This window comes from Porites lutea, chromosome 6 (genome assembly GCF_958299795.1).
Source record: "Porites lutea chromosome 6, jaPorLute2.1, whole genome shotgun sequence".
Lineage (NCBI taxonomy): Eukaryota > Metazoa > Cnidaria > Anthozoa > Scleractinia > Poritidae > Porites > Porites lutea.
This window is the reverse complement of record NC_133206.1, coordinates 9,602,220-9,629,946: the sequence shown is the minus strand read 5'-3', so window position 1 is coordinate 9,629,946 and position 27,727 is coordinate 9,602,220. Positions and strand designations below refer to the sequence as shown.

Here is a 27,727-nt window from a genome sequence, read left to right as displayed (position 1 = left end):
CTTCAGGATCGTTTTTGGAGACATGGGTGCCTTATCACTCCATCTGCAATACTACCTTAGCATGCAAATTTATAAAGGATTAAGCTGAATACCAGTAAATACTCTTAGGTACAGTACAGAAAATAAGAACCTTTTTAAGAACCTAAATAGCTTAAAGTTTTGCTAATTACCATTTACGTAAGAACCTGTTCAGGCTAACTTGGGAAAAATGTAGGTTTTTAGCTGCGGGTTTTTACTGTACTGACAGTAACTAAAGACACTGGCATCTTTTTATTTGTGTTAAGAGAAATAGTGTCCCTCCAGGGTATCCTTGGCATTCTTCTCCCACCAACCATACCCAAATAAGGCGATGAGACAGAAGAGAACAGTTGTTTATACAAACGTCTTTATTTAAAAATATATTAATCTAAGAAAATTTAAAAGTCATCAGCAAAACTGCTTGACAATAGATACTCTTGGGTTAAATGTAAAGCACTTTACAAATTATGTACAATATTTACAATAAATAACTTTGAAAGAGTTTAAAGCCATGTAAATGTTGCTACTTGACTTAAGCAAAAATGATGCAACTTAAGTCTGTTATGAGGAACCGATTATCACTAATAAGCCATTAACGATCACTGTTATTCATTAACCAATGCAAATGATTCTGAGATGGACAGAAAGTCAACTACAACGACTAAATCATCAATAGTCGCCAACGCTTCGCTAACCGATCACTGATCCATTAGTGACGAACAGTAGCAAGAGAATGACTGTCGAAGATTCGTCTGTGAATTACTAATCAAGGAAGCGAGACGACCAAACATCACAAGAAGAGGATAACAGCATTATACTTTGCAACTAAGAGGCTATCATATCTAACTTTCCTTCATTCTTCATGTCTAAAAACGAGATACAGAGCTACTACATCATTCATACAGGGTTCGTACAGACATTTGGATCCACAATTCCTATTCTTTTTCCAGACTTCTTTTTAAAACAAAAACTTCTTTTCCAAGACTCTGTACGAACCCTTAGATGAGGTATAATGAATGGGAAGTACGAAACATTAAACTTCTCCACTGACGAATACCGAAGTGAAAAATAAAGGCTCACGGAAAAACAGTGACTCCACTTTAGAGTGCATACAGACATTGTCTACGGAGGTGGGGATGCACAGTGATCGAGATATCCGTGTTTCCCTAATATTCACGTATCTCCTCATTGTAGGGGTATAGCCTCGTAGTTGCAAAATCATTTGATAAGGAAGGAAATAACCTAGTGTAGACCAGCCTCCTAAGTAGACGTTCTTTGGCGTTCGTCACGCGTTCCTGCCCCACATGGGGGAGGATTGCGTGACAAGCCAAAATGAAGTCTGCGTGGGAGGCTAAATGTAGACAACACTCGCTGGCTTTAAACTGATATAATCAAACCTCAGCTGTCCGATGTCAAAAGCATCTCTCAGATTATCTGCGGAGATGCAGGATAAGAGCTACAAGTGCTCCATACAGCAAGGCTCATATCTGCCTTGATTCAGAATAATCTTCCCGATATCCAAGGAGCGTGTAATTTGAATTTAACTACACTGTGGTTGCCATAAAACGCGCCTATATTTAACTGTCACGTTCTTCTATCAGCCCTGTTCGCGGCACGGACGTGTCAAGACTAGCGAACTCGTCTTCACCTACGCACGTCTTTTCTGCCACTGTGCTCTTATTTTACAAGTGACAATTACATGGTCACGTACTTTATCCCCTCAAGCATTAAGTGAGATATCGTTGGTCAAAGCCCCTGGAGCTGTTCATGACCTCGCACTGGATGACGCTAAATGTGACACAGTTACGAGAATCGATCCTTCCACTTCTGCAAGGCGTTATAAAACCACTGACGGGGCGTCGGTCACAGGGGAAGGTGGTGGAGGGTAAGGATGCGGATGATAGCTCCTCTCAGTCATGGCAGGAGAAGGAGGAGGACCCTCCTGATCCGAGAAATGCGTCGCTTCCGACATATAGTTCGTATTTGGCGTCGGAGGTGGCGCGAACGGGTCCGAATCGTACGCCAACTCTGTGCACGAAGATTGTGTATACCGCTGATACCGGCAACGATGAGGTCTTCGCCCGCGATGCCTACTAATTACAGACTCCACGTCTGTTGATGCGGGTGTTGGTGGTGGCGGCATTCTGGGACGGTAATGTCTATGTGACGCAGAGGACGACGGTGCAATTAGAGACTCACAATAAGGGCGTGATCGTGATGTAAAATGGGATCGTTCTGTTACAGGCGACGGCGGAGGGTTGAGCGGCTCGTGAAAGTAAGCGGTGACAACGGTGGACGCAGTGGAAGAACACGACGCCCCCGTTAAATGGTTGCGATCGTACGCCGTTTGCGTTGTACTGGACCTATTACTCAGACTAGGGGCGGTTCCGTTTGATTTCGAGTGCTTGTGAGATGAGCCCACCGACCCCGGGCCTTTGCGGTGCAGTTGAAATACATTGCGATGGGATGATGCGGACGACGATGAAGCTGATGAGCGAGGTCTAGGGTGAAGCACTGGAGTGACAACCAATCCAATCTCGTGTGCTACGTTACAGTCAGGACCGTGTTTCAGTCTACGACACATCAGGACCGCGACAGTCAGGAAAATGCCACACACGATGATTGACGCTACAATGACACCCACCATTTTTCCGCTGAGGTTTGAATGATTGAATGGAGTCACTCTTGGGACAGTAGCGTTCTCTGTAAATTCAAAAAAGAAATTTAAGCAATTCGCTTTACCCTTTTAAAGAAAGTTGGCTCTACGTAGGTTGGGGAGTGAAACATGGGAATTTGGTCGGCAAATAGTGAGCGTACGCAACATGAAGGCAGAAAGAAGAAGACGTAAACGTTTAGGTGTGCACTTTGCAGAGAACATACGTACTTGTAATGACGTCACAATCTATCTCATCAGCATTGTCACCACAATCATCTTGGTTATCGCAGACCCAATCCTTTGAAATGCAAACCGTGCACGGGAATTCATCATCAGCACATTTAAGTGCTACAAAGAATGAAAAAAAACAACAACAACGACAACAACAAAATCAATGAGTATGTGGGGAATTGGTTTATTACTACTGCGGGCACGTAACTGCCCCCACATTTAAGTGCTACAAAGAATGAAAAAATAACAACAACAACAACAACAACAAAAAACAATGAGTATGTGGGGAATTGGTTTATGACTACTGCGGGCACGCAACTGCCCCCTCACGCCCACCCCCCCCCCCCCCAGCCCCCCACCCCACCATGAGAGATAGACCACACCACCGGGGTCTACGTCTCCTACTCTTTTCGAACAGCAATGTGGATTCATTTCCTCCCCTTCCAATTTGATAAGAAAAGATGAAGGAGACAAGGCCTACAGCTCATGGTCACCGCCTAATGAAGCGGTCATCTGGTTTGAGACAAGATCTTCAATATTAGGTGAAGACTCCGACTGTTAATCCGGGCGGGGTTTGTACCCAAGTCCTCCCATATGGAAGACCAGCGCTTTCCCAACTGAGCTAACCGGACGGCGATTTTGTTTTGGGCAAAGCGTTTAGACACCCAGCAGCAAATCGCCGAACAAAAGTCTAACGAGGAAATCTCCATCGCAACCGTGCCCGCAAAAGCGAGATATCTACTTCCGTTGGTTTTTTTGACTTAAGATAATTGCTTATCAAACATCACACGCTTCTAGGATTTCAGAAAACGTCACCAAAAGGCTTTGATTGTTAAACAAAATTAATTCTTCTAACTCAGAATTTTTGGAAGTGTACTGAGAACAGTGAGAGAATATGCACGCTGATGTTAAAGGTTATAGGAACAAGAACTATGAAGCGTTAGACTTACGACAATTGTTCGGTTCCTCATCCGAGCCGTCCTCGCAGTCGGTGTTACCGTCACAAAGTTTCGTCACACTGATGCATTTTCCTCCATCACATCTCACTTCGCCTTTAGGGCATTTTGCTGTTTAGAAGTCAAATTGCGAAGTGATAGTCAACATTCCGGTCTGAGAATCTTACCAAAAATGACATTTTACTGTGGGTGACCAGAGGAGACCGCAATCCTTATCTCCAAGTTGCCATTACGCATGCGTGGCAAATACGCAGCCTGCGTTTTTTTGGACTTTCACTAAGAACGAATGGAAAGCATACAACGCAATACAATCAAGCGGGTTTGGACTGTCTGTCACTCATAATTCAATCACGCGCGTTTTGACTTCCTATCGCGTGAAATCGACGAAACGCAGAGAAGAAGAAAGAGCGATGGACCTCGCCTGTACTCCCTACCTTCTGTTGTTCGAAGGCCGATTAGCGCTTAACCCGGGTTTCTTTTCCTTGTGTTCAAAAGCATTTTCTCGGATAATTTTCTGTGCTATTTTTAGAGCTTCCAATCATCAACTTGCAGACAAAAAGAATTAAAAGTGAAATGCTTTCTCAGCTTTCATATCTGAATTCAAATCTCGCACTAACCCTGGGTTATCTTAACCCAGCTTTGAACAACTCGGCCCTGGTTATTACTAGTTTATTGATATATTTTGCTTCTTTTAAAAAAGTTACTGTCGACGTGATAATAGTATGTTGAATGAATAACATACGCAACATCATTCATCGGAGCCATTTTAGGCGAGTTACAGCATAACGCACCAGCTAAACCAAACCATATTAACTAAGCGGACACAAGGGTCAGAAATTCCCACATTTCTTCCAATACATTCGGTACGACGAAATTGCAATACAGCGAACACCACTACTACGAAAATAGCGGGGATCCTGCAGGAGTCCGCAAAATACAGTAGATTAAGGGTACTCCCACAAATAAATCATTCCATGTAGAGAATGATAGGAAAGGGACTTACTGCAGTTTTGTTCGTCAGAACCATCAACGCAGTCCTCGCTGTCATCACAGATCCAGCCTTGAGGGATGCATTGTCCGTTGGAACAAGTAAATTGCTCTGGTTTGCACGTCTTCGGAGCTGTTAAAGAATAATGTTCTTGATAAATTTCATACATTTTGGCAGCAACTTTTCATTGCCTTAAAAGGCAGTTGCTAAATCATTGCAATATACATGTACACTGCTCAGTTAGTTACAAACAGTAAAATTAATAGTGCTCCTTTCTTTATTGTAAATCATTTCACTTTCTAAATTTTGTCACTCATAGTAGTGATAAGACAACTAACCTCTGCAAGTAGAATTGTTTTCAGCAAGAATCATATCCATGGGACAAGAACACTGAGCATGCCCATGCACACCAACAGAGCAGATATGAGAACAAGGCTTCTTGAAACAAGGGGGGTGAACTACAAGAACCAAACGGAACAACCATTACACCCTTCATCGCGACCAGCAAAAACTTGGCTCCAGTTCATATACGAAATATTGGTACTTAATTTTATCATTTGCAAACCCGATCTGCAAAGCTTGAACAAGCGAAACGACCTTGCAACTTCCTGCAGGCACGCACGCAAATTCCTTTACATCCCGTTATCACGCAATAGTTTTTTGATTCAAATTCTGGGCGCGCGTTTGTAGTTGTAGCGTATGTTGTAACGAACTTTTTGTTGGCAATTTTATCCGAGGAGTGCCGCACACGCCGTGGGGTACGAAACTAAATAGTAATAAATATGCCAGGTCAAATCCCACGTTGACACCAGACAACCTTGACTTAATTTACCCTCTATAACTTAACTATGCTTTAATGCCTGACAAGTCGAAAAAAAGTGTACTGCAGTCCGAAACAATTAAATTATTTTAACAAACATGTAGTCTTTGTCTTTAGTCAGTCCAGTTTAAATACAGTGTCCAGCACTGCGTATCAATCAAGTTTTGAACTGTGTATGTTACTTGCATTCATTCCCCATTTTCTTATTTCCGGTTATTTGCTTCGAACTCCCGCTAACTCGAACCTCTTTCGATTTCCCTTGAAGTTTCGAGTTATCGGGCGTTGATTGTAACAAGGAAACTTCCCCCACATGTCCCCATTTCGTCACGCAACGCTTAGTGGGGAGGAGCGTTGCGTGACGACACTAAAAACGGCTGTGTAGCAGACTAACGCAAGTGAGGTCTTTTTTCATTTTAAAGCACCTTGACGCCACCAAACTTTTGTTTCTAAGTGCCTTTACCATTATAGAGACAATTTGTCCAAAAATTTGGCCAAATGACCTACCAAGGATGAAAAAAGACCGCTAGCATCCGGTTGACGTGCGTCGCTCAAAAACGTCTTTGCTTAAAGGAGCTGTGTCACGAAATTCAGCCAAATTAGGAAATTACAAAACGCCCGTTAAATTAAGAGAAACATAAAAATAACCGCTTAAAACGTTAAAGGAAGGTTAAAATAACATAACAGAAACAACAGATGTCACGGATGGGCAAAACTGAAGAAGACTGAAACGGATTGAAATTAGGACCCTTTGAAAACTGTTCAGCCTAGCAGTTTTCAAAGATGATCCCTGCTGCTTGCAACTTCAAGAATAATGCTCAGGAGACATACATGTTTGTCTCGCGTCTCTGATTTTGTCATTTACATGTAATTTCTTTGCTTACTTTCAGTTCCATAGCGATTGAGGGCGAGTAATTGGCAAAATTAAACAAAATGAACTGGACTGCCGTGACACAGCCCCTCATAACGTGAATTTCCGGTCGTTCAACCTTAACACCGCACTCAAGCCAAATGTTGGCGTATTTTCCTATAGTTTGTTTGTAGGTGCTGCAACAAAGTCCGCAAAGGGAAAGGAATACTTCACATCGTCTGATTAATCCCCCCATACCTACATCGCATTGCATGTAGTAATCTAACGGCCCAGTTGTACAGAGGGCGGGAAAAATGCACCAAACGAAGTGATCCGAGGAAAGTGGTTGTTTGGCATATTAAACCTAAGTTTTTCTTTACGCTGTCGTTGTCGTCGTCCTGTACGCCGTATAAGCCCTCAAAGCCACCCTACATACTCACCAGCAAATACTACAACACAATCCTTATTTATAACCACTTGAATTATAAAAAATCACCAAAAAGAAGAAGTGTAAAATGAAAGAATTTTCACACCTGATGTGTTCAGTGTATCAACGACAATCATGTCAGATAAATCATCAATAGCTGCTTGCACTGTTCGGCCACGACGGTCATCCTCCCTGATTTTCATGACATTGCGGGACTCACGATCTATCCAGTACACATAACTTCCATGGACTGCTAAGCCAACAGGCTGTAACACATTCGTCTCAATCAGTGTGGCCCGGTTCATTCCTGTAAGGTATTTTATTCGACTGTGAGCTACATGTGTTAATTACTGAAGACACAATTCAAGTATTAGTATAGTTCTTTAACTGTAACTCTTGTTGTTGGCGTTCACTTTAAACTCGCGTAAAGTTCTCATCGACATCAAGAGAAGAGGGCTGAAAATAAGAAGAAGAGGGTGCAGTTCCCTAAGCCCTTATTTTAATCACGATCTACTTTTATGTAACACGTTAAGAAAATGGTCGCCAAAAAATGACCTTGTCAACATGTTAATTTTTTTTTTCGCAATTGAACGCAGACTACGTTGATAAAGGAGACGAAGGGGAAAACCTCTTTTAAAGAGCACTAGCAACAGAAAATTGGCCTTTTGAAAAGAAGAAAACCACTTCTGAAATATTTAAAATAAACGTGCATTTTTCTTCTTGCTTCGCTTTTGACCACAACAAGAAATTTCACACGTTTCTGTACGAAAACGTTTTATTCCTGCCAACCAATGGATGCTTAGTTTATTGTCACTGGTTCTAATCTAAGCTTTAACTGACTAATTTGTTTTTGTTTGTTTGTTTTGACAAAATATGCAACATACACAAGAGTGGCAATCATATAATGCATTTAATGGCGAACCCGTACCTGTGAGATCGGCATACTCAATCCTTTTGATTGTAGTGTCTGTCCAGTAAAGTCTGTTTCTCGCCTTGTCCACTGCCAAATCCCCTGGAGATGTCGCGCTGAAGAGTGTCACCTTGTACGCACCAGCCATTGTTGCACGCACGATGGATTTCTTCTCCGGTTTTTCATTGGTAAAGAACATTTGTCTGAAAATGGTAAAAACTGATTAGAAAAACGTTTTTAGAGGTTTATGTGGAAATAAATAGCGATTGAAGAATACCCGGCCCACTACATGTCTTACTTGAAAAACTACTCCCGCAGTCTTGCAGTCGTGTTGTATTATGCCGAAGTAAAACGAGTGCTCCCACAGTCCCACAGTCGATATCAGAATTTATGATACAAATCGAACGACTGTGGGACTGCGGGAGCAGCTTTTTTTTAAGTTAGATATTTAGTAGGCCGGGTATTCTGCAATCTAGCCAAAGAGATTCCATCTACAAAGAGGCTGAACCTTATTTGCATAAGCGACCACAAAAGGCTTGAGATCTTTGGGAATGTCAACAACAGAGCTCGTATATGTACAACATTATTTAGTGAATGTTACATGAAATCTTTTTAGTCCTACCAACGGCACTCCCTTTAACCCTTTAAGCCCTAAGAGTGATCAGCATCAAATTTCTCCATGTAATATCAATGCTTCGTAAAACAAAGTAGTCATGAGAATTACATTTGCTTGATATTTTATCAACTTCTCTCCACTACTTCGGTAGGAAATGAATAAGGGCAACAAAATAGAATTCAAATTTTGATCTTGGGGTTTAAAGGGTTAAGGGCTTTAATGATCAAGACAATACAGTTTCCACATATTTACGACCCAACCCCACCGTGCGTTGAAAATTTCTACCAAGTTGCCCAATTTTTCACCCGCTAAAATGTTACAAAAATGGATAAGAGCTTCACAAGCAATAATAAGTATGAAAATTTAAAATACAGTGGAACTGTCCCAAACGAAAGTCCTTCTTACATTACGTCCCCCCGTTGTTACTACCATATTCTACAGGCGCGAATATTTCTGAGAGGAAACTACCTTTTTATGGCCCTAAGATGGACACGATGACGCGGTATCACTGTGCTAGTCAACCATCAAAAACAAGGCTATTCCCCCCAGGTTGAGGACCAATGGCATTCTTCAGGGGTGCGTTGTAAAAATTGAGGATTTCTTCAGGAGTAAAGTAAAAATACACGGAATTCTTTGAAGGCGAAGCTATAATTTCCCCAAAAATCTTCAGGGGGTAGACCAATATTCTTCATGGGTAGGACCGCCGACCCGTATATTTTGGAAGTCTTCAAGGGTGAATACAATTCTATTTTTTTTAAAAAACTTTAATCTTTAGGGTAGACTACGAGTAGTCCCCAGTTTTCCTCAGGGATACGGTACGGATATTAAATGCCATAGCCCATTGCTGAGGGGATTACTAATCACTGAAAATAAAATAAATCAAACAGAATTAAAAAGAATTCACTCACCCCATCTCTGGATAAAGCACAATAGATCGTGGGTGAACATCTCTCTCATGAAAGACAACACCCATAGACACCCCTTTTCTTAAGCTATAAACGTTAATGCTGTTTTTCACACTGTCTGTCCAATACAGCTGTTGTCCGTATGAGTCAACAGCCAGATCGTAAGGCGAGGAATCTTCTCCAAGGGCTATCGTCTTAGCATTGCTACCATTTTGAAAAGAGCGTCTTATTTCTTTTGCTGCACTGTCAATCCAGTAGATGAGGTGACTATGGACATCATAATCAATGGCACGAACATCCGTCAGACCACGCACAGGTAAAACGACTTCTAGGTTGTCTGATGAGTTGAATAGGATTCTCCGAATGTCAGTTGTGGTGCTGAAGAGCATGAATACTCGAGGAGCTGTAAAAAAATACGACAAGGATTGTAAGAGTTTGATCCTGCAATCACAGGACTGTTGTTGACAGTGACAGACGGTTTGACAACCTACATGTATGCAGTAGGCATCTTCAGAGTCAAAGTGAGTTGTATCATGTCAGTTGATGGTATTTAACTCTGGAAATGGACCTGAAGGGTCAATAAGGTCGCGCTGTTATGTGGTGTATTACGTTATTTCAGGGGCACAATATTAGTTGACCTAGACGTGCCCCTCTCTTTTCCATTCTTCATTTTTCCTTCTTTTTGTGACAAACTTATTTAAATGTACATGCTGTAACGATCTTGACTGTATTTTATTGCGTATTGCAAACTTTCTCTGACTCAAGCAATTACGTTTGTCTTGTAATATTTATAAGGGAACGGAAAAAATAAATTAAATGAAATGATGTTATTGGTCGTCTGTCAGTTAAGCCGTGAGTTGGGCAGGAAGACAGTATCGGTTTGGAGATTTGGGCAACTCAGAGTTTAGAAATAGGAATTCCCATTACATGTAATTGTGAGTGACAAACTGTATCACGTTGGAGAATACTAACCATTGCAAGTCTTATTGTCTGTTGACGACAGGGTGTAGTGAGTTGGGCAGGAACACACCATTCGTTGGCCTGGTTTAGCCAGGCAAAGGTGGCTGCATCCACCATTATGCCTGGCACAGGAATTCCATCCTAAATAAACAAGCAAACAATATGTTAGGCAAAACTCACTAAACAAGGCCCAAAATAACCTGGAAACAACTTCTTTTTCTTTTTCGTTTTAACTCTTGCTTACAGAGAGGTTGTCTAAGGTGCGATTTAGGCATAAAACGCCTTTAAAGTCCTTTGGAAACATCATCAAAAGAAAATAGCAAAAAGTTTACAAATGAATTCCTGAATAAAAACAAATTAAACGTGCATTATCTTCACGTGATTCCCCTGTGAACACATCATAAAATTTCTGTTCATTTACCCGTAACAGTCCAATACTTGATGCGAGATCCAGTCCTAGTACAGGGGCTCTTGAGGAAATTCAATTACATCAATTTTTCCTTGTGCATACTCGGTAGTCTTTTAATTTTGAAGTATCATCACTTTTTTTTAATGCATCTACGTACACATGCCATTTACTATCTGTATATTTAAGGTTGTAAATTTATTGCAATGCAGAGCTGCTTGCAATTTCCATCACACACATTCCCAATTGCCAAACCACGCAATATCAAGCACGATCTGGAATCTCATGTGCACTTTATTAATCTGTGATTACTGTTACTTTAGAGTAGGTTGAGGACGACCCTTGCTGAATTAAGTTGCCTACATGTACACGTACTAAACTTCAAACCTCTCTTCAACCGACATTCATTTGTACCTTTCCTATCTACATACATACATCAGGTTAAAATAATGGTCATGGTTGTCCTACAAATTCAGTACCACAGGAAATATATAGAGACAGCAGTGTGTAGAAAATATACAATTATATTTGGGCTTGTAGGGATAACAGTATCAAAATAATGATTATACACAAACCTTCTTGCCTGCTGCTGTGAAACACTAGAATATCTGTAATGTCATCAGTGTGGGATTTGATTCTTGTCTGGTCCAATCCACTTGTCTTGTTGGCACGATAGATTGAGTTAAGCTTATGGTCAGTCCAGTATATATAATCCTTGTACTGTGTTAAGGCAAAAGGCATGGGAAGACCTGATGCAACTATTCGACGGTTTGTTCCATTTAAGTTTGCACACTCAATAACCTGGTTCTCAATATCAACCCAGAAAATGAGCCCCAATGAATAGTCAATTGTCAAGCCAGTTGGACGTGTGACATTGACAATCACGGTGTGTCTGTTGGAGCCATCCAAGTCTGCTCTTTCTATTGTTGGCTCCGTTCCACCATTTGCCCAGTACATATGTCTATTGCACAAATAAGAGTGATCAGTCATAAAGAAAAATATAAAATGACATAGTGGTGGTGTGGTGCATCAGCAAAGTGGTTCTTCAGTGCAGAGTAACTGTGTAAGCTCTTGTATCATTCAGTAATTAGACTGAGGAAATTGTTACAATTTTGACAAACCAAAAAACCGATGAACCATGACACTATATCAACCCATGACATAAGTGATTAGTTAAGAATATCAATGTGATATTTTGTCCCTTATGAATCAGTTAAGGCAATTCCACCTAAAAAGCAGAACCACTTCAACTGACATTATCAGCAAGCATTTGCCTTTTAGGTCAAAGGAAAACAACAACTGAACATTCTAGCACCCACAGCACTACACCCAGACCTGCATGTAAAATAGTACACGTAAAATAGGCAGTTCATTTCAAACTAGTTGAAGCCATGAACCTGGCATATGATGTGTACATGTAAATACATCTCACACAAGCTATTAACATACATTTAACTTTGTGATGGACGGATTAACAAAATAATTTCAATCGTCAATTGCCTGCTTACCCTGAAACTGGGTTAACAGTAAGTTCACGTGGCTCCCACAAGTCCCTCCAAATCAACATCTTCCTGTGCTGTCCATTAAGTCTTGCCACCTCTATTCTTTGGTGTTTAGAGTCTGTCCAGTACAGGTTTTGGGCTATCCAGTCCACAGCCAAACCATCAGGGTGAGGCAAGTCCACAACAATCAAGCGCTCAATTTGGCTTCCATTGAGGAAAGCTCTGTTTATAGACTTGAGGGATGTATCTGTCCAGTAGATTTGCATCTCCTGTACATTGAAGTCTAGAGCATTTGCCTCTTTGACACCAACCAATGGAATCACTGCATCATTATTGGTGTCAAGAGAGATTCTCCTGATATCTTTAGGATTTGAAAACAACAGAAATGCTTCTGGCACTGAAAAAAAAAGCAGTTGCATTGTTGATGTTTAATGATTAAAGTGTTACCCTTACTAGTTTAAGATAAATTCGAAGGAAGGGAAAGCCTAATGTCTTCATGGATCCTGTTATGCCGTCCCACTTATGAAAGGGAAATGTCCAGATTAAAATTGTTCTGAAGTTGGTGTCAATGATATTGCAACATCTATGAGCCATAGCCTGTTACCTTCCTATAGGCACTGTAAATGGTCATAGCTTCATTGTGACTAGCAAGTATTTACCATTAATTTTATTAAATAATGATAATCAGATTACCATTATCATTGTAAAGAGATTCTCTTTACACAATGTTTACAGTGAGACAAGCCTTAAGCACATCCAGATTTAAGTTACAAAATGGACACTCCGCATGCGGACACAATAAAAGTTATCAAAGGTCAGCACACCACTATCAGTCTAGATGCCCAGGTATTTACTTACATATACAGTTTTTCTTGTCAGCAAGCAGCTCCATTCCATCAGGGCATTCACACTTTACTCCTGATGGCCTGTACAGACACAGATGACTACAACCTCCATTGTTATGCTGGCAGGGATTTGAGCCTGAAACAACAGCACAATTTCGTTATCACAGCACATCGCCTTCCTCTAAGGAGCTCTTCAGGAATAATGATGCAAACAATGTAACCACGCCAACAGATATATTGATCAATTTAAGACCAAGTTAACAACATAACCTCAACTGAAAAAAGATGAATTTGCCACAACAAAACTCTTGACACAGTAACATCTTTTCTAAACAGGAAAAAAGTAGGCACCCTCCCCACCCCCTATCCAATGTTGTTTTGGTCTAAGAACCAACGTGTATACACTGTAATTTCTCGTGTTACCATAAACAAAATTGGATAAGGGAAGGAGGAAAATGGCCATTTTTGCCCAGATAAAAAAATTGGTATTTCTGTGGTACATGCATGCCTCCAAAAGTTTTGTCCGAGGTTGTAGCAACAAGGAAGTCGGAGGAGCTTCTGATAGAGAAGCTCATACGCAAGTCTTCTAATACTCAATGTGTAAATGTTCAAAAATGTGTACACCCAAAACAAACTCTCCTCTTGGTCAAATTCCCTTCTTGTTTCTACAGATGGAGAAACAAATGCACTTTAAACACCTTTAAACACCTTAATCACAACAGTTTAACCACACTCTGACAAGGCAAGACGAAGACAACAACAGTCCTTGGTTAGCGGCATAGAAAGAGACACTAGAGGTGGACACTGCCAGACACTATTACAACCTTCTGGGCTTCTATTACATCCAACAAAGACAGGTCATCGACAAGAGTTGAACACATAAAACTATCAATTTTAACGTAATCAAAACAAATAACATTATCTTACCATGAGAGAGGCTAAGATTGACAGCCTTCAATCCCATCATATCAGGTAGACTGTCAATGATCACCTTTCTATTGTCGCCAGTCTTTTTGTTGACACTCTCAATGGCACGTCTTTGCCAGTCTGTCCAAAACAACCGATCTCCTAACACAGTAAATCCAAACACATGTGGTAGTTTATGATCAAGAATTACCCTACGATTACTTCCATCAAGATTCATGATTTCAATTTTGTCCAACTTGGCATCAACCCAGTAGAGTTTTTGTTCGTGGAAATCAATGGTAATGCCATTAGGCCAAGCCACCGATGTGTTCACCAAAGTAATACGATGACTACCATCCAGTTCTGCTCGTTCAATCTTTGGATGTTTTCCCCAATCAGTCCAGTACATGTGGCTAGAAAAGAAACAATTCTCAGTACAAGAAGTTGTATAGATTTTCTTTCCTACCTTTAAAAAAACACAAAGGTACATAAACAGCATGCTTCAACGGTAGGTGTCGACATTAGAGCATAGCAGTTCAAATTGCATGGCGGCCACTAAGATTTCAAGATGCCAGGTATATCCAATTAGAAAGCTGGAATTGATGCTGCTTGAACCCTTATAAATTACATGTATTTCTTATACGGCTACAATAGTATACCTACATGTACAGTACAATAAAATATGTTACAATATGCGCTTTAATTGGCTGCTAAGCCAAGATTTTCTTGTAATGACTGGGCATTACTGCATGTAGCTAGGTGTCCAAGGCATATATACAATCTGTGTTTTTAAACACAAAACTTGATAGTGGACATCCATATTATGGTCAATTGTCAGCTTTCATAAAAGGCTATCTTCTGTCACATGACTGTATTGTGGGCTCAAGTGTAAGACTCATTGAGGTGATACTCTTTTAAAGTTATCTGCTGATCAGTTATTGGTTGTTAATTGATCACAGGCTCAGGTCCAAAATTCTCATTGTCAAAGAAACTGTGTCCTGTAATTTCAATCATATTACCAGGGTCATTTCAGTTCAGTGAACATGACCTTGAATGACCTCTTATATGTGGATGTTGAAAATAACTTGCGGTGTTTTTTATTGTATTCATGTCAAAAAATAGCGCTAAACAGGTCATATAGTAAACTTATCCACCCTGTCTGTTCTGTCATTAATAAGAAGTATATAATAATTACAGATAATTATTCAGACCACACATCACATTTTGACTCCCTTGGTAAAGAATTGGGCACCCAAATTTGAGGAGCGCTCCCCTCAAAATTCTGAATTGTATGTACCTCTACAGTACCATCATCCTAGTTACGGTAAGACTGACAAAACTCACCCATGAGAAGGGTATAGTGTTATTGCCCTTGGTTCATCTAGGTCTTTAGAGATAAGGGTTTTTCTTGATGATCCATTAAGCCTGCTGACTTCAATTCGATCTGTGCCTGTGTCAGTCCAGTATAAGTTTCGTGCCACCCAGTCAACGGCAAGACCATCAGGATGTCTGACATCAGCATTCACTATTACCTGAACATCTAGGAATAGGTAAACAAAGGAGTATGATTTATCACTGGCTCACAGTCTTCACCTGACTACTCTCTTAGTACATTATAATACTTACAATTGAAATGATTATAATCCATTCATATTGGTTTTATTTATTATTATTTTTCTTTCATTATTATTATCATTATTTTTATTTTTATTTTTTTACCATGATTTAACCTTTTGAGAGTAAACTGATTTGACCACCCTACCTTTAAAAAGATTATACATCTAGGAACTAACTGCATGTAGGAATGCAACTTTGTTGGCACCAGCCAACGCACGGTGCCTACCTACACTGGTGACTGAACCTTTCATTCGGCAGCTCCTAAACTGTGGAACAGTTTGGGAGCGGAGAACAGAAACATTCAAAGATAGCTGTTCATTGACTTATTTATACATTTATTTTTTAAGATAGCTTTTAATTGACTTATTCTTATCTTATTGTTTGTAATGCACATATGAAAATATTTTTACTGTATCTGCACAAAATAAGTTTCATATTTATTATTATTATTTATTAAAAGGCAATTGCTCATGACTGCAAACCCCGGTTGCCAAGGTGGCTACCTTCGTTACAGTTTTAGTCACTCAAACTTTTTCAACTTGTCATGGCAACCAAAAAGGTGACACCTTGGAGCACTGAACCACTCGCATTGTATACTACTGCAAAATCATGTTATACTGGAATCTTTTCATCGAGTTTTATCTGTGATGAAATACATATTATATATAAAATACCACACAATGACAAAGTAATGTGCAGAATACCTGTTCCATTCATTTTGGATTTCTTAATTTCAAGCTTTTCATCATCGCTCCAATAGACAAATTTATCCACTGGATCAAAATCAATGGCAACTGCATGTCGTAGACCAGAAACTGGCACAACAACATCAGTGAGGTCAGGTGTGTCAAGTGAAATACGCCGTATATCCGTTTTACGTGCCAATAATAGGAATTGTACAGGACCTGTAACAAAATGAATCTAAATGAAGTACTGGAAGTTCATGCAGGAAGCCTTTCACCTATTAAAACTGAAATTTGTGAGTTTTTCCTTCATCTTCAGAGGTGTGGTTTTAGTTGACAGTAGCAGCAAACAAAAAAGCTGGAGCACTTTATATTGTAACAAAAGAAAAAAAAAACTGCAAATTTGTGCTCTTAGAGCAAATCAGGGTTATCACTAAGATTTTAGGTTGCTGGGTGTATGTAATTAGTAGGCAGGGAATAGAACAGCTAGAGTTTTCTTCTTCCATTTCTTTGAAAATCAAAGATGGTGATTTAACTGTAGGATACTACCAGTAAGTGCTTCCTCACCTGAAAAATGTACCTGCATTTCAAGCTGTAGTAGTAATGTGATACCCAAACAAGCTGCAATATCCAAATGATTGGCTAGCTTGAAACGATTCTTACCTTGCTCACATGTTCTGGCATCTTGAAGAAGCTTTACCCCAGTTGGGCAGGCACATGAATGACCATGCGCATTCAATAAACATAAATGGCTGCATCCTCCATTGGTACTTGAATTGCATGGGTTATCACCTGTAAAAAGTAGGTAGAGTAGTTATCTCAAAATGGTACAATTCCAAGCCTTTATGAATCCGTGGATGAGTGGTTAGAGCTCTGGAAATTGCAATTCGTAGGCACCGAGTTCAAGTCCCACTCTGACCCCTAGCTGGATTTGTTCTTGGTAGTCCAAGTTCAAATTCTTGGCCACCCTTGTAAACCAGCCAACTGGTTTGCCTCTATCAAATTGGGATTTTTAACCATTTTATGTTTCATTTAAATTATTTGTCTCATTATCCCTGAAAACGCCCTAAAGGTGAAGGATGATTAAAGTAGTATTATTATTACTACTACCCACATTCCCTTACATCTCTGCCATACATTGTAGAGGCCAAATTATGATGAGCACCATCATCGTCATCATCATCATTGCTTTTCACACTCATCCTCAGAGATGAGAGTAGGGAAGGATTTCCTCTCCTAACAGTGCGACTTTATGGTGGTTTGAATAACAAAATAAAATCTGTGTATGAATGCAAAATGTACCTGGACCACAACCCTTGCAGTCCAACAATTTTTTTGATAAAATTACCATTGTCAATATATATATGTTTGCAGATTTTCGGACATCTCACTAGTCTCATCTACCAAACAGCTTGAAATTGGTTTTCTGATTAAATTAAGAGGCTACATGTATGTCATGAGAGTATGACTGTTTTAAGTCAATTCTGTGCTGAAATCACCATAATAACTTTTTTTTTGAAGGCAGAGAATTAAAATGTGAAGACACTGGCCCAGCTTTTTCAAGTTCAATCCAAGTCCACTCTAATTGCCATTCATTGTCACAGACAACCAGAAACAAATGCCTAAATAATAATAATAATAATAATAATAATAATAATAATAATAATAATTTAATCACATGTATTGTACGAGTATTCATAAAAATGATCAAATGCGCATTACATTGACAATAAAAGCATTAAAAAAACCTATTTACAATATGAAAAAAAAAACAAAAACAAAAAAAGAATTAATATATATACAATACTAAAAAAAAATCTAAAATATCAATAAGTAACTAATTAAAATTCATTTCACTATAAACGAACTTAAAAAGGTACATCTTGAGATGGTGTTTAAGAGTATGTAAGTATGGAATGTCACAAAGCTAGCGTTGTAGTGCATTCCATAACTTGGACGCTGCCACCTGGAAGGACCTATCGCCTAGAGTGACCTTAGTTCTAAATGTTAACAGTGGTAGCAAAAACTCACCAGCCAATCTGAGGTAATACATGGATGTGCCTTGTGATTTCAGAGAAACTAAGTTGTAAATGCTTGTAGGGGCTATGCCATAGATAGCCTTGAATGCAAATAACAAAGTCTTAAAATGAATGAACTGCTATAACGGAAGCCAATGTAGCTCATACATCAATGGTGTAATATGGCGGAAGCACACCAAACAAGCCTTGCTGCAGTGTTTAAAACAGGCTAAACCTTGATAAGCTGCGAGGCAGGTACATGTAGACCATACAAAAGGCTATTACACTAGTCAACATGAGAAGTGACAAATGCATGCACCAAGTTCTTAGTTTCCTGGGGGCTTAAGAACTTGCAAATATGCATGTGACTGATGACTTGTTGTGTGGATGACAGAAGGCTGAGCTATAGAGCTTGCTAATATGAGTAGACTGTATACCAAGCTGAGAATCAAACCAGGAGACCAGATTTCCGACAACCGGCTTCGTTTTCACAACAGACTTACCAACAGTAATACTACTAATGTCACCCTTGGCTAACTGTTGCATGGTCTTAAATAACAAAATTGGACTATTATTTTTGGAATTCAAGTTTACCTTGCTCAAAGATAGCAAATAATGTGAAAGGTTAGGAAAGGGCTTATTTGAACCATTTTGGCACCCATACAGTACATTATGTACTAGCATAAACCGGTCATTAAGACTTACATTTGTATGTGTCACAAGGCACATTAAAGAGATTAAGGTAATAAAGTGGTCATTGGTACACAGCTCTCAGCATAATGATCGATACGTAACCTCAAGGAAAACAAATGAACAAGACAACAAGAGTTGAAATTAAACTCACCAGGTCGAGGTCTAGGCATCTGCCTCTTAGGTTCATAGGCACGAATGTCCATTGGAGAAACAGTATTTGGTACAATAACTGGACACCGCAGTCCATTGTTCTTATTTGTCGAGTGAATTCCTCTTGTTTTCCAGTCTGTCCAATATATTTTATTTTCGTACAATGTAAGAGCAAAAGGATGTCCCAGTATACATTGTCTAGAAGACCTGAATATGCTCTCGCGATTTGTGCCATCATAATCGGCCTTGTCTATATAATGTAAATTTGCATCTGTCCAGTATATCTTCTGTACACTGTAGTCTATTGTTAGCCCATTGGGCCAGTGAATATTTTTTCGGATAATAACCCGGCGATTTGAGCTGTCCATTTCAGCTTGCTCTATTTTGGGTTCTTCACCCCAGTCTGTCCAAAACATGTACCTAGAAAAAATAAAATCAAAAGAAATGAGAGGTCAGACTATGACACAACCCTTCATAAAGATTGTTTTAACGATAATCCTGGCTGTAATTAACAATAGGCACAAACAATACCAAAAACACTGATTCTTCAACATGATTTTAAATGTAACCAAGTATATTTTTAAACTCTTATTATATTTATTAATGTTGGTTTAACTTGAAAGTATTCAAAAACAAATTGTGAGGCAACCATTAAAGGAAAAAAACACTTTGTTAAGGAAACTACTGCTACGAGGCTAAGTACTACCTAGAGATTAATGGCTGTTTTCTCTGAAACAAGCACAATGATATGGTGGACCACTATTTTAATGCAAGTACACATGATCCCCTTCTCATCAGAATAGAATACTACCCTTGTAGAACCAGACATATGTAAAACCTATGCTCATGCTATTTGTTTACTATGTTGGACTATGTTTCAGCTATGTTATGTTAACTACTGCCTATGTATTAACTATGTAACACACCAAACAACATAGTCCAAAGTATGCAAAATCTATGTTGAAACTATGTTTAGGCTATTTGAAAAGCACATAGCTTTTGAATACCTATGCAAATACTATTCAAAATCTTTTCATAGTCTTGACATAGCTATGTATTTACTATGCAATAGAAAGTTCTGCTTTTCCTTCCAATTAGCATCCTATGTATTCACTATGCATCAAAGCAAAATAGCCTTTACATAGCATCTCAATCTTCACTTTTATTTCCAACAAGTTTCTTAGCTTTTACATAGTGCTATGTATATTCTATGCAATGTGATGAAACATATTTGCAGCCTATATTTTCACTATGTGACATTTTTATTTCGCTTTATCATGACATAAAGGCTACATAGCTTTTACATAACCGTATTTTTCCTATGTCACTCATATGAAAAATATATATAGTCTATGCGTTTCCTATGTGATATTCCAACATAGCTTTTAAGTGACTAGGCATGTTGATGGTAGCGCTTACAGAAGGCTAAGCATACTTCCAAAGTAAAAAGCAGTGTTTTAAACTAAAACACTGAAAAATCATGTACTATAATTTTTTGTGCTTGCAGATAGTTTCTTAGTGAGAAGATTTTTGTTAAGCATTGAATCGCTACATCCATCGTCCCTGTCTTAACTTTCCTTTCTAGCTTTTCCCTAAAGTTTCTTCACTTGAAATGATACTTCCATGCATCATTTTCTTCTTTTACATTGGGTTCGATCCTTCGTCTTGATTGTGGACGTCTCCTCAATATAACTGCATGGTCAAAACTGCGAAACGCTAGCTGCAGTCCTCGGTGTTTGTCAGCCATTTTGTTTCCACTAGTTCCCAGGGAAGCCCGTGAGTTCAACACATGCGTATTTTGCGTTTTATCGTCACATGGGCCTTTTCAACCAATGAAAAGGTGTGAAAATTGTCTGTTTCCACGCGGGCGCTTTCAAGTCAAAGAAGACGAGCTGTAAGCGTGCAGTTTTACAAGAAGACGCTTCTTTTTACTTCAATTTCCAGTCTTTTTCCTGCCAGGTTCAACAAAAAGTATTCCTAACGTTGGTAAGTGATGTTTTTCTCAATTACGTTTCAATTTGCCTGTGTTGTCTCCCCTTTTCGCGTATCTGAACAAGGATCGGTCACCTTCGATCACGCTTTGATACTCCTTCGTTTCAATTCTAAAACGTCAGGTTGTTTTTATGTTCATTTGCCTTAAAATCTCCACTTTTCTGTTTGCAGATACTTATTCATTGCAGTCAAAAGGAAACTGTATGGCACTGAAGAGCACGACATCAGCAAAAAGTCTTCACGATAAGCAAATTAAGCAAACTTTAACTTGGGGTTTCGATTCTGAAACCTCCATGAAAATACTGCATTTGTGTTACTATTAGTGTTCGTGGTATTATATTGCCATAGTTTTCCAATTTTTCGTTTCAAAACATATTTCTTACCAATGTAAAAGGTATTCTAATTCATATGTTTATACTATTTTTACTATTTTGGTGATTTTTACGAACGTATTTTAAACACTACATTTGCTTAAGCAGATCGAAACCTACATACGTAAGAGACTATGTCAATTCTATGTAATTTCTGTTTGAACTCTAGTTAAAGCCTGTGTATGTGATATGTTTTACCTATTCAAATACTATTAAAATCCTATTTCAAACCTATGCAAAGACTATTTGTTCTGTGTTTTCCCTATTTTAATGCTATGCAAAGTATATGTCACCTTTAAAAAGGCTATGTTTTTCATATGTTTTTACTATTTCTAGGCTATCTAAATTCTAAGCAAACCCTATTCAAAAGCTATTTAATCAACTGTTCCCTGTTCCATTTTACTATGTAAACTCTATTTCAGTCCTATGTGAAGGCTATTTATTTTCTATAATTTTTCTATGAGGTTGACTATGAAGTCTAAGATCTCTTTCCACAAGCTAAGTAAACTGTATGTATAGGCTATGTGGAAACTATGTCATTTCTTCCTTTATTCCTACCTTTAAAAACTGCATAGGTTTTAAGTAGGTTCCGTTTGACTAGCGAAAACATAGCATTTTCGATACAAAAAACATAGTCCTGGCATAGAAAAAACATAGGATCTGGGTAAAGCAATGTATGACTCATTAACATAGGTTTTACATAGCTTTGTGACATAGCATTTGCATAGATTCTACATAGTGTCTGATTCTACAAGGGTACCACATGTTGACATCATATTTGCCTTTTTTAATAATTGTTTTCAAACTTAGACAAAATGAAGATCCAGTACCAGGCAAATGCCACAGCTATATACATATCTTGTAAATGAATCCACCCTTAGTTTCATAAAGTAATTCACCACATTACCATACTGCACTCAATAAATTTCAAACCAATTAAAAAGCAATTGAAAGTATTTATAGTTCTTGGGAGCAGATCAGTGTCAATTTATTTATTGCTACATGTAGGAATAACTTCCTGGATGTATAGTTGCCTGTCATGAACTGGTGTTGCTATCTCAAACTACCAAAACAGTTCTATCTCTAATCCTGTTTCCTTTTACTTTTTTTCTTTTTTATGCACCAGATGTAATACTGTATATTACGCTGCACCCTTTAAAAAATATCATGGAAAATTCTAATAGGATTATTCAACGTTTGTTCTCGACCCAGCAGGCACAACCTTGGATTCCTAGCTGGTAAAGTTCAAAAATAAAACATAAACCTTTATTAGAAATCAGTGAGCAATTTGGAGTGTAAGAGACTAAGTTAAAATTCCAACAAGTGCAAAAATATTCACATCATCCCATCACATGATAAAGACAAAGTAAAGTAAAGACAAGTTGTTTCATTTTGTTATATTTTTATGAGAACCCCTGCCCTAAAAGGAATCATTAATCCGTCTGTAATCCAACTAGCCGACAAAGAAAAACATGTCATGATCTAATATTTCCTATTTCCTTCCTCCAGTTGGGAAAATCCACCTGACTAGTGAATTCCCCTTTAACAGATTATGCAGCAAATCTTGTGGCAGCTCCTAAATAAACAACATCCTCCTTATGTGTGGTAGGTTCAATCTTATAAGAGGATAACAGCATAGCTAAGCCCTTTCACTTTTTTTATAATCTCAGAGTTTTCACACAACCTGCTTGTATCAGTTTACAGGTGTTAGGTTTTTCCACTTCTTGGTTTACCAAAATTCAGGTATTTAGGTGCTTTACTTTTGAAAGAGAAAGAAATCAAAGATAAAGCATTTAAAATTTACTTAAACGCTGGCATCTGAGACATCCTGTGCACTTCAGCCAATACAAAGTTAAAAATCATAATTAATGTTTTGAAGGAAAAAAAGCAAATAAACACCAAAATACTGAGTGGTGGGAAAATTGATGATGAGTATTTAACTATGCATTTTGTAGTCTGGGACTCAAAGAACAGATCTTGTTGGCACACACGTATGACACTAAAATGAGGTATACATTGTACATATTGTAAAAAACACCCTGTCACCTCTAGGAAGTTTTCAAAATTATGACAAACTGCCTTCATGAGCTTGCATTTACATTAAAAAAGAAGACATGAACAACCGGCTCTGAAACTTTAAACACAAACAAACTACATGTATTCAAGAGTCTGAATTCATCTCAAATCAAACATTTTTCTTTCTTAGGTAGTAATTTAGGGCATCAAATTTGCACTCTGTTATTAGACAGTGTAAATAAATCTTCAGTAACAATGGATAATTAACAAAACATTCATTGGTTTCTGATTTAAGAAAAGGTCAAATGAAATGTAAGGCTTTTCCATTGTTCAAGACCATTAACAAAGTCTTCTCTATATGGGACCTGGTAACACTTGTGAATGGATATTGCACTTTAAAAGATTTTCTACAGAAAGGAAAGCCATTACTTGCGTTAAGAATTTTCACAGGTCCGCAGTCACTCATTAGCGCCACAGAAGGAAAAATCTCTTTGAAACACAATTAACTTCCAAGGGTTCTAATTGTTCCTATGAACATTGCACACTAACTTTTTTTCCAAAGCACATAATTAAAACCAAACGGTCTCTGCAGAATTATAATATAACATTTTCTCTTCCACTTTTTAGAGCAATGTAAGATGGTTCCAGGCCATAAAATGACACGGTGGTTACATAAAAACAGCACTAAAGTATGTTCAAATTCCAGGGTGGATGCTGAGAGGGTCTCAAGGGCTCAGAATTTTACCTTAAGCTGAAATCTTGGAATATGTTCCAGCTACATGTTTACGAATAAGCAGACTTTTCAATACATAACAACCAACCTGAATATCACAAAAAGCTACACACAAAAATGTAGGATGGGGTGAGCAAAATGGTGATAGATTACTGTTCACTAAAGCTCACAGCCTAATGTATTTTTAATTGTGCATAGTTCATTAACTTACCTCTTGAATCCTTACGACCTGAATTTATCTCTTTAAGTGAAAGCCATTTGGAAAACCTTTCCCGAAACTATAATCAGCATTTTATGAACGCGTAACACAGTCATTATCAATTTGTAAGGACATTCCTATTCCGGAAATCGCAGAATATTTCAGCATGAAGTAGTCAATCAACCAAACTCGATGTATTTAAGTTAGCAATAGAAAAATTAGTCACACTTACCCCAATAACGGATCGACAGCAATTGCCCTTGGAAGACCCAAATCTTTCCAAAAGAGAACTTTACGATTAGATCCATCTAAATTGGCGACCTCTATTCTACTTGTTTCCCATTCAGTATCTCTACAATCGGTCCAATACAGTTTTCCTGCAATCCAATCTACAGCGAGTCCTTCGGGTTTTTCCAAACCCACCGAAACAACATCCTCGATTTCTCCTGTAGAGACGCGAATTCGCTTGATTTTTGCCAAGGTAACTTCGGTCCAAAATATAAATCCCTTTGTATAATGAAAGTCCACAGCGATGGCATCGTCCAAACCGTCAACAATGATAGTTTCATTTTGGTTCTTGCTACTCGTCCAAACTTTTCTAATATCCTTTCGATTGACAAATAAAAGCCTTGGTGAATAAGCTGTGAGTCAGAAAAGAAAGAAAACTGTTAGCTTAAAAGAAGTATGAAATAACTGAAGATACCAAGTTCTGCATTGTTAATCGAATCGAAAGCAGAGGCAATCAATTTTGATTTTGCTTTTATAAACGCACGTCTAATAAATCTCCAAAATTTCGCATATTTCAGACCCAAAACTCAAAAGAAGAATACATCAGCAAAGTTTCTATAAACGGGCATCATTACCCTCTCCTAATTCATCGCCAATGTTCTCCGAGGATTTGCTAAATGTTCTGTAAATAAACAGATAACATAAGCCTACATCTTTTCCTAAGCGATGCACGTATGGAAAAAAAGATTATTCGAAAATCACGTAGTCTGACACTAAGTTAACCCATCGCTCTAGTATGTTTATGTGGAAAGCCTAACATTAAGTTTTTTTCAGATTTAAATCATTTTGCAAATGGGATCAATCCAAAAGGTGAATTTGAAGGGTAAAATAGTGAACTCAACATTCAGAGCGTATTCATCGAAACTTCGCGTGGCCATTACGGGTATCTGAGTACTCTTGTAACATAAATCTACGATTCCATCACGCAACGCAAAATATACCCAAATATATTTTAAAGCACACTTGCACTTTCGTTTAACAGTAATCTGCATTCCTAAACAACTATCTCAAACGTACAACAAGCGAAAATGCATTAAGATACCACGTGCAAATGAATTCATGATTCAATGTTGTTGTTATTATTATTTCGGAGTGTTCCCGTTCATTTCACTGCTCTAAGCATTTAAGATAAAGAAAGATTGGTTTAAAAACACCCACTCTGTATTTTCCCCAGACATATGCTAACAGGTCGCGTAATTATAACGGCCGAAAGCGCGCCATCTACGATCGCAGCACAGAGATGAATGTCGGATCAATAATGGACAAAATGGACGACAACTGTGGTGTAAATTACAAGATTTCGAGCGCTAAAGATCGTTCGGAAATAGCTAAATGCCCACAGTCGCCGAGAAAAGCGTCTTTTCTTCTTCAAAGTAATCTCCGGTAATACATAAAACGCAAGTGCTCATTACCACAAAAGAAATGTCGACCTCAAAGCACATCAATATCAAAGTTGCACGGCAAAGAACAACTTCGCATAGATACGCTTTCGAAGGGACTTACCTAATGATATCCTATAGTATAGGCACATCAAGCAAATTAATGCTTTGAGTTTCATCCTACGCTATCGATTCGGTAGTTTCACCATTAGAAACCGCGATTGAAGGATCCAAGAGGGAAAATGAAACCACGTACAACACGAAACGTTTACTGGAGTTCAACCATTTTTTGCCATTACTCAAAACCATTGAAGGATATCACGAACACTTCCGACCAATAACGACGCTCGTTTCGGATGGGACCACGTGAGCCGACCACGCGTTCATTGGTCCGATTCGACATCGGGTCGAAACGGGGGGTGTATCCAACCGACTGGGCAGGATGCCAGTCAAAATAGCAGCGCGGCAGTAGGGAAAATAGTGCAACAGCATTTTTTAACAAAAGAGGCTTTTCTCTAAGGAGTTTAAGGTCGCCTGAACCACTATATCTTAGTTTCGTATAAACAACACTTTCTTCAAATATGCTAATTGAGTTTTGTCCCTAGTTTCGTCCAATAGTGGGCTCCCACTCTCATGCACTCTGCCGGCAATAGACCTGTGTTCTCCAGGGATAACCAGAACAATAAAGGTGTCATAAGAAACTGAAAAATTACCATCTATTCAAACAAAAAGATGGCTTGTTTTTATTCAACGGCTTTTCAACTGTGGTACATCAAGAGTCCTAGTCAAAGTCGCCAACCTGGACTCGACTTACTTACTGAGCTGCTTAAACATAAGCTGCATTCTTTTAAGTAAAAGAAAAACTCGAAATACACGCCAAAAAAACTCGCGACGATTGGCGCTCACTGTGGAATGTCGAATGAGCCATCATAACCATAAAAAAGCTATGTAATGCACTGAAAACAATATTAAAATGTGTAATGACACTGAAGAAAGTGTATTTTGATACCGAGCGAGAATTCATTCATGGCTTCTATCAGATATGCTACTATTAATGTTCTTCCGAGAGAGCTTATCGCACTTTCGGTAAGATACCGTCCTTGGATTTTACTTTGCAAGTTGGCTTGAGGGCTTGGGGGGGCGGAGCGAACTGTTTACACAAGAGCTTTTTACCCAGCCTACGATTCTAATTTAATATGCTTGGCAATTTGAAAAGAAACAGCGATTATCATCAAAAGACTAAACGGTCAGGGTTAACGGTGTTCTGGCGATCCGTTACGTATGACTATTGAACACGTATGACTATGGATGACATCAAACTGACTATGAATAAATGAAAATTTAATTCAGTGTTATAGTATAATGGCATTTCCGTGGGGGAGGAGAAAACCCACTGAAAAAATTTGAATCATTTGTTTAAAATGCAAGAAAATATCTGATAGCAGTGGACTTGGCAGCTAGGACTGGCTCAAGTTAGTCCAAAAATCACCAAACGTGATCTATTTTTTTTCGTCAGGACAGCGTGCAATAATATTTAGTTTGGCTTTGAGATATCATTCTTTAATTCTTCTCACATAAATCAGCTTCGTTAAAAA

At 38.6% G+C, this 27,727-nt stretch overlaps 1 protein-coding gene and 1 long non-coding RNA gene across 5 annotated transcripts; one reads left to right on the top strand and one right to left on the bottom strand.

Moving 5' to 3' along the window:
* Positions 1–365: 365 nt before the first annotated feature.
* Positions 366–26,398, bottom strand: LOC140941634 (low-density lipoprotein receptor-related protein 6-like). 4 transcript variants are annotated; one of them, XM_073390655.1, is made up of 19 exons: positions 26,257–26,398; positions 24,698–25,106; positions 19,156–19,574; positions 16,957–17,085; positions 16,315–16,515; positions 15,338–15,533; positions 14,015–14,406; positions 13,101–13,223; positions 12,249–12,639; positions 11,316–11,701; positions 10,347–10,475; positions 9,378–9,777; positions 7,872–8,056; positions 7,050–7,250; positions 5,188–5,307; positions 4,865–4,981; positions 3,856–3,972; positions 2,903–3,022; positions 366–2,721 (listed from the first exon to the last, which is right to left on the bottom strand). In XM_073390655.1, exons 1-19 carry the CDS (start codon positions 26,309–26,311, stop codon positions 1,856–1,858), a joined length of 4,956 nt encoding a protein of 1,651 aa, XP_073246756.1. In that variant the 5' UTR covers positions 26,312–26,398; the 3' UTR covers positions 366–1,855. The 4 variants fall into 4 exon arrangements, with proteins under 4 accessions (XP_073246756.1, XP_073246757.1, XP_073246758.1 ...); XM_073390656.1 differs by lacking the exon at positions 3,856–3,972; XM_073390657.1 differs by lacking the exon at positions 4,865–4,981.
* LOC140941649 (uncharacterized) lies at positions 20,894–21,874 on the top strand. The gene is made up of 2 exons (XR_012166486.1): positions 20,894–21,140; positions 21,318–21,874. It is a non-coding gene; the product is annotated as an uncharacterized lncRNA (long non-coding RNA).
* Positions 26,399–27,727: the final 1,329 nt, after the last annotated feature.

Coding starts and splice junctions, on each gene's coding strand:
- LOC140941634 (XM_073390655.1), bottom strand. CDS start 26,311: ATGAAACTCAAAGCATTAATTTGCTTGATGTGCCTATACTATAGGATA. Junction 25,107..26,256: donor ATACTATAGGATATCATTAG/GTAAGTCCCTTC, acceptor TCTGACTCACAG/CTTATTCACCAAGGCTTTTA. Junction 14,407..15,337: donor ACACTATACCCTTCTCATGG/GTGAGTTTTGTC, acceptor TTTCTTTTCTAG/CCACATGTACTGGACTGATT.